Raw genomic sequence first — 7,589 nt, forward strand, 5'->3', positions numbered from 1 at the left:
GGTCCAAGTCCCGACCAATATGATACCGGTACACAAAATTAGAAGCTTTATTTAATACCATCACAATACGATGATCATTAATTCCACAAAAAGAAAAGCTATTCAGAGAATGATGATCATTAATTCCACAATATGATGATGCGCAATTGTGACTTTAAACTCTTGCAATCAAAATTAGGCTCATTGTCCTTCTGGACCATAAGTGCCAACTTGACAGAAACTTCATTAGCATCTACAATTTGGTAGAGATACTCCGGCGGCAATCTCAAACATAATTCGAGCAACTATTTTACAGCGATAAGGTCACCCGAGATGCACCGGGCACCACAAAATAATAATGCCTATGAACAAAAGAATAAGGCCTATGGAACATAAGAATAAAAGGAAATCATGAGCTGAGAGATCGTGCCTCCGCTGCTGCCTTTCGCCGTGTCTCACCATTCTTGGCTGCCCGCAGCAGGCCTGCTCTCGCAAACGGAAGCTAACAAGCTGCGAGATACCTTTACTTCACAGAGCTTGACTTGTGAGGCATAGGGCATTCATTTGCATTTGTCAGGCACTCTTGAGGGTTAGAATAGAAGTAATCTTCCTCCTTGGGCTTACCGGCAACAACTCTTCGGCAGGTTGGCTGGCCGATGCTCTTCTCAAGAACTTGTCTCACTGAAGTTGCAAAATCGTCCCAAGAAAGTGTCTTGTTGTTATGCAGATCCAGAAGCTCCACCAATTTTCTGCGGTCCAGGGAGATAGTTTTCCTGAACCCGAGATACCTATCAAGACCAAAACACAGGCAATCATGTTAATTGTGAGTGAACCGATGGTAACAGCTACAACACAATAGCAAAAGAAAAAGACCAACCTTCGATGTCCCTCGACGACTTTTGCCATGTTCCCATCATATGTTGGGATGAAGACATCACTCGCCAAAGAAACCATATAATCAAGGGCAGCCATCTGGGATGAATGGTTCTGAAATTGACGTAAATCTTCTGGGTCAAGTAGCATCTCCTTTCTAACCTGGAGAATGGCATATTTGTTGCTCGTAACTTTTTGTACTAACTTTAATTAAGCAGTGACAGAAGTTTCCTATGGAGGATAGCTTCTAACTTGAAACTGGTAGCTAAAGAAAAACAAATATAAAATTCAAAATTAAATGAAGCAACTTAATATATGGAATAAGATCTTACAAGCTTCGGGAATGCTGCGCGTAATGTAGACAGCCTCTTTTCCCCACCATAAATCTCACCAGAGGCAATGTATATTTCAGTATCCTTGTCAAACCCCAATGCTTCGAGAACAAGCGTGGTCTCCTCAGGTGTAAGTGGGCAAAAGCCTTGCAGCCTTTTGGCTACAGAGTCTATCTCTTTTTCCCTCCACCATGGATAAGCATACCTAAAAAAGTGCAGCATGTTAAATTCACACAGAAGATAACACTAAATAACATTTATTGCCAGATAATTCTATTGCTTGCATAAAGACAACTGAAACCTTACAACAGAAAGAGAAAAAAAGGCTGCTTGTACCATTTTCTTCTTTTCAAGGCAACGCTTATCAATATCCTGAATATTTTGTCTATTATGTTTCCAAAAAGTTGTATATTGCTTTCACAAGACTAGAGAGACCTTATGACAAAACATAAAAAATATAAACCTGCTTATACATTACACAAGCATATATATGTGTGTGTGTGTGTATACATATATATATACATATATACATATATACATACATATATACATATATATATACACATACATATATATATATATATACACATACATATATATATATATATATATATATATATATATAGTTTTTACCAAATGCCACAGGCCACATGGTTTCATCAGAACTAAGCATGGATTGAGACAAACATTGAAAAAGAGCTTGGCAGATGAATGATGGTCATCCCATGAAACTTAACAGTAAAAATTCGAAGTCATCTCGAATTAGTTGATATATGATATGAGACTTATACCATATAACAGTATGATGCTTCAAGTTCTTTTTCCTTTAGAGAGAGAAATTATTCTTTATAAAATAGATTGATCTTTTTATCTGTTTATCGTACACCAAGATTTGGTATTTGCAAGAGTAATTTTTACAATAAAAAACTACGAACACCACAGGAAGACATGATAAATATTTTAGAAAAGCCTAAACATCAGAAAGACCAAATTGATATTTTTGAACAAGAGGCTCAAAAACACATAGGGTTACTGTTTCAAACCTTAGACTTTTAAGCTCCTCAGCTTCTTCCTTGGAACAACCATGAGTGCAGCCAGAGAAAGCCAGCATATCCATTTCATATCTCAAATGTAGCGCAATAAAGGATCCCCGCTTTTGAAGAATTTGAACCAACCTGTTTCCCAGTGCCTCGAGCTGAGGAGTAAATTTTAATGCATGATAGTTTACATGGCATCTAAGCTTTTGGAGATGAATAGGGAGATTGTTTGCCAACCGTGCATCTGTCTTATTAAAATGAATCACATTGGACTTGTTGAACAGTGGCAAAATCTGCATCATGTGAAGAAAATCAGAGACAACACCAAGAATGGTAAACTCTAAAATATTAGCAGTGCAGTATCTTGCAAGAATACAGTCAACATAAAAGGCATAAAAGCCACTTAAGCTTTTGTGCATACTAAGACAAGCCACAAACATATACATCATTATTACCACTGCATGAGACATTCAAGCAAGAGAAATAAATGCAAATGTTCAATACTAAAAATAAATAAGTTCAATACCTGTTGCAAGTAGTACTTCTCATCTGACCAGCTCACAGGACGCATTCTAAGTAAATTGCTAGAAGCCTTTCCACTTATCTTCTTTGGTAGCCTTTTAGTGATGTGTACTTCATCTTTTAAAGAATCGATGAAATGTTTCACATCAAATAGATCATCAAAATTGCTGCAGTACGAATATATAGATGTTTAGTACCGCAGCCAAGAATGACAAAAAACACAAAATGAGAATCTTAATCGTGGACCATAATGCCAATCATAACCAATACATTAATGCAAGGTACTAGACTGGCATATAAATGCATGTCGATGTAGTATCAAAGGCAATGCTATATCATATGGGTCTGTGATGTTGTGGTCAGATATACCATCTACTGGAAGTGAATGGCGCAGCTCAACCATGCATAGCACTTGCTAATGGCTGACTAGCATACACTTGGATATGAAATGTAGTCAATTGCTTGTTACCAAAGAAAAAGTACCTCGGGTCAGCCCAAAATGACTGCTTATCAAGCTCCGGAATCACCAGTGTAAGGTTCAACAAGCGAGCCACTGTCACCATGTCACATATCTAAAAAAACCCAATTACCATAATTTCAGAAGTAGCAGTGGATATGTGCAACATTCAGAAAGAAGTTACCAACCGCTGCACGCATTTGGTTTAAGCCACCATTGCATGATACTTTTAGATAACCATTGCTTGTATAATTTCCTGCAAATAGTTAGATTGGGAAGGCATTAGAACACTTACTGAAGTTAACTACTGTGTTAACAACATAAGTTACTATTTGTAATTTTGACATAAAGCATTCGAATATGTTCTATTTTGGAAGGTCTGGCATTCCTGATATAATTATAACCTTATAAGAATTGGACATTTTTGCATCTGGACTAGCATGGTAAATCATATAAACTAATCACTCCTCTGTAGGACCATAGGCAGAAATTTTAAGACCTAAACATGATAAAAGATATTACAGACAATCTTTCAAGTAATTTTTAACTGATTAACTGCACCACCAGGAATTCATTCAAAGCATGAAGCTGCAGACTAAAAAAAGGAGGGAGAAAGAGAGTTTTTCAAGCATAAGTTACTGGATTTGAATGACACATCAAAAACAAGATTCAACTCCTGGTTATCAGATGCAAAAATGTATATTGCAAAACATGTTGATCAGATGCAAAAGTTACCACTCCTGGTTACTGAAGCACCCTCATTGTGTCCCTCTTCTAATTTAGATTCATGAAGATAGCATATAAAGTTTCACACGGAACAGACAATAAACATGCATAATCTTAATTGTGAAGAATTTCAGGGTAATATCAGCTAAATGGGTTCTAAAGTTTAAGCTATCACCATGGAATTATGAAAAGATATATATGTGTAAAGATTTTTTTGTTACCGATGTGTAAAGATTTGAAATGAATATATCAAAGGAGTAGAAGTAAAGTACGCAGTTAAAGAAATATTTCTTGAGGAAAAATTCTTTTCAAGAGCAATCTGATAGTTGATTGTGAACATGAGCAAAATGACTACAGAAAATATGAATATAACCACTTAAAAAGCACAATGCATCATTGTTTTTTGATTTTCCATGTTACAAACAGTCACATGTATGAGTCCCCTTCATAAGATGGACAAAATAACATAGTAACCCAGTAACTTATCATCTAGGACAGCTAGAGCCTTGTGTGATGGCTAGTTGAAGGGCTGGGTACTTTGCAGCAAGATGGTTATAAGCAAATATTTTATACAAGGACAAGTGATCATGCCAAACTAAACTATATGATTATAAGCAAATATCTCTCCAACCATATTTGTCCAACTACTTCTGAAAGAATGTGATCAATTAATCATGGCATGAAGCAATTCTGCTGGAAAATTCATCTTTCTTATCTAGAAGCAAAAACAACATCAAAACGTTTGTTATAATCTTAAAAACAAGGGACTCCTAACTCTTGGTTGAAATCAGACGTCTTTTTCCCTTAAATCTTTATTACACTTAGGCTTCTCAAATAACCCGTCAAAAAGAAAAAGAAGAAAGAGATAATAAAACACATGACATCAGCCAGTATCTCAGATATATAGAGAGAGATATAGAGATCTTCCCCAATATAGTACCGATCTACCATTCCTTTAACAGTGTTGATAAAAATACCAAACTGTCTTTTATACTTTTAACAAAAAATTATTTGACAGAAACAAATAAACCTCACCCTCCAAAAAAAGAGAAAAAAAAATTAAAAAAAACATAAAAACCATGGAAAACAAGTCAGAACACATCTATCATCCTCTTCTCTGTTTTCTTTCAGTTTTTGTCCCTATCAAAAATCTTATTGAGAATGAGTATAGTGCACGATTGTCCAATGTTTCCAATAGTGTAATTTTCTTTGGGGTTTAGAAGTCTCCATTACATGCTACAAGGCAAGTGCCTTGACTAATCCTGAGAAGCAGATGATTAAAAGCTAATGCATGCACAGTTAGAGCTATTGTTTTCATTACTCTAGAATCCCCTACCCATTGCTCATCAAGATGTAAAATCAAAGGGGGAGGGCAGAGAAAAAATGTCTAAACATTCTTTATTCTATTTTATTGTAATTAACCGTCACTTCTCATATATAATTTCTCTACGTGATACACTTTAAGTGTGTGTTTACAGGTGCTTCTTTTATCCATAGCAAAATGGTTTTCCTTCCTTGCATATCAAGAAAAGACAAGATGTTAGCACTAAATCGCGTTTTAGGACAACAAGATGAAACATTTGATCCCAAATGATAGTGACATCTGTTCTTTTGCTCCCAAGATACGTCCAAAAGAAGAAATATGCACCAAATCGGCACTTTAAGGCTACATTTTTTTTTTCGGGGAAAATCTTCAAAGAAAAGCTTGGATTACATACTCAATGGTGGGAGCGGCGGTGGAGGAGCAAGTGGCGGATGAGCGGACCTCGATCCTGCCTCGGCTATGCCCAAGAACAACCGCGCCGTGTTCCAACCCCAAGCGTGGGGCCAGAGGCGCCCGGGGACGAGAAGCTGGACCAGGCACGTCCAGATGAGGATGCAGCCGCACACGGTCAGGAACCAGACCTGCAGCCGCGCTCGCTGCGGCATCGCCGCTCTGGCCGAAGGCGCTCCGCCGGCCTCAGAATGTGCGGCGACGCCTCCCATCGCACCGCCGCCTCATCGGAAACTGGAAGAAACCTAAATCCGAAACACCCCCTCCCCTCCAAGATTCGATCTTTCGTGTCCTCGATCGAATCCTGTGGGTATTCGTATCCAAGAAGAGAGAGAGTGATGGATGCGGCGAAATAATATCACCTTCACTTCCTTCTCTTTTTTTATTCTTATTATTCGAATAAAAGGGCCAGCTTTTAGCACGCTCAGATCCAATTGTGCCAGCGGTTTAGTGGCTATAAATAAAAAAAAAAGCCGGTATATAATATTTATTTATATTTATATTTATATTTATATGAATAATTTATCAAAAAAACACCTAATAATAGACTTTAACATGTACTAATGTGTAATCCCTTTTTGAAGAATGTTGTTTCAAGCCTAATCGATCAACATGCCAGTTCGATTTGGGTCAGATCAATTCAAATCAGATCTATTATTTATAATCAAGTTACACTTATAGAAATTATTAAAAATATACTAATTTTATGTACTTTTATTGCTTAACTTATTTTAATTTTGAGTGTAACTAAGTCAAAATATGAAATATAAAATATAAAATATTGAATTTTATGATAAATTTAAAATAATTATATATAAATATTAGTATTTTTTAACATATTCTATGTATAACTCAAGTGTAGTTCGAGTGTACCTAATAATTTTTTAGATATTTTTATATAAAATTAATATATTTTAGGATAATTTAATTCTTTTAGATTTATGATGAATTTAAAATAATTTTATATAAAGGCTAATATTTTTTTAATAGATTATGTGAATGAATGTAACTCAAATGTAATTATTTTTTAAATAATTTAAGATAATTTTTATATAAAATATTTTTTAAAAAAATATGTTATGTGAATAAGTGTAGTAGTTTTTTTAGATAAACTATGAGGAGCGAAGGAATAGTGGATTAGAAGTAAAAGAAGAAAAAAAAAAGAAGGGGATTATTAGGCAGGTGGATGAGAGAGAGAGAGAGAGAGAGATATGATGAGGAAGCGAAAGGAGAGTGGGGAGGTGATTGAGTAAGAGAGAGAGATGATGGTGGAGGTGGAGTGAAAAGAGGATAAGATGATTGTGGAGGTAAATTGGAAGGAGAAGGCAACACAAGTAGAAGGCAACACAAGTAGAAGGCGATTGGTAGGAGGTGAAGTGGAGAAAGCACAGTGGAGGAGGGGGGTAAATTTGACATTTTCAAAAGATAATCTAAGAGTTTAATTAAATAATTAGTTGAATCGTATGATTTGATTCATCTAAACAAAAATTGATTTTATTCTGAAAAATCAAGTCAAAGTACGATCATCATTTTTATTATTATTTTATTTAAAATATTTTTTTATCAAAACTCAAAAAAAGGGATTTATCCTAAAAACCATATTATGTCATATGATATTATCAAGGGTTTTTTTTTTTTGTATATACACATACCCCATTGATACCCTATTTTACTTCCAAAAATATCCTACCATAATCTCCTATCTTTGCAGTAAACTGATTGATTCATAAGTGAATGTGTCTAAAACACTATTATTAGCGAAAGTTATGTTTTTTAGTTTTTATATTAATAAAAAATATCTATCTAAGATTTTTTTGATAAATTATTTTAAGTTATTATTTCCCACTAATAAGATTTTTTTTATATGTTTATAGTGTTTTTTATAGGAA

At 35.0% G+C, this 7,589-nt stretch overlaps 1 protein-coding gene across 1 annotated transcript; it reads right to left on the reverse strand.

The window, feature by feature from the left end:
• Positions 1–136: 136 nt before the first annotated feature.
• Positions 137–6,098, reverse strand: LOC135584010 (rhamnogalacturonan I rhamnosyltransferase 4-like). The gene is made up of 8 exons (XM_065079535.1): positions 5,645–6,098; positions 3,389–3,456; positions 3,227–3,315; positions 2,748–2,910; positions 2,228–2,514; positions 1,185–1,389; positions 857–1,014; positions 137–767 (listed from the first exon to the last, which is right to left on the reverse strand). The coding sequence occupies exons 1-8, from the start codon at positions 5,910–5,912 to the stop codon at positions 503–505; spliced, it is 1,503 nt and encodes a 500-aa protein (XP_064935607.1). The 5' UTR covers positions 5,913–6,098; the 3' UTR covers positions 137–502.
• Positions 6,099–7,589: the final 1,491 nt, after the last annotated feature.

The sequence above is a fragment of the Musa acuminata genome, chromosome BXJ1-8, assembly GCF_036884655.1.
Source record: "Musa acuminata AAA Group cultivar baxijiao chromosome BXJ1-8, Cavendish_Baxijiao_AAA, whole genome shotgun sequence".
NCBI classification, from domain to species: domain Eukaryota; kingdom Viridiplantae; phylum Streptophyta; class Magnoliopsida; order Zingiberales; family Musaceae; genus Musa; species Musa acuminata.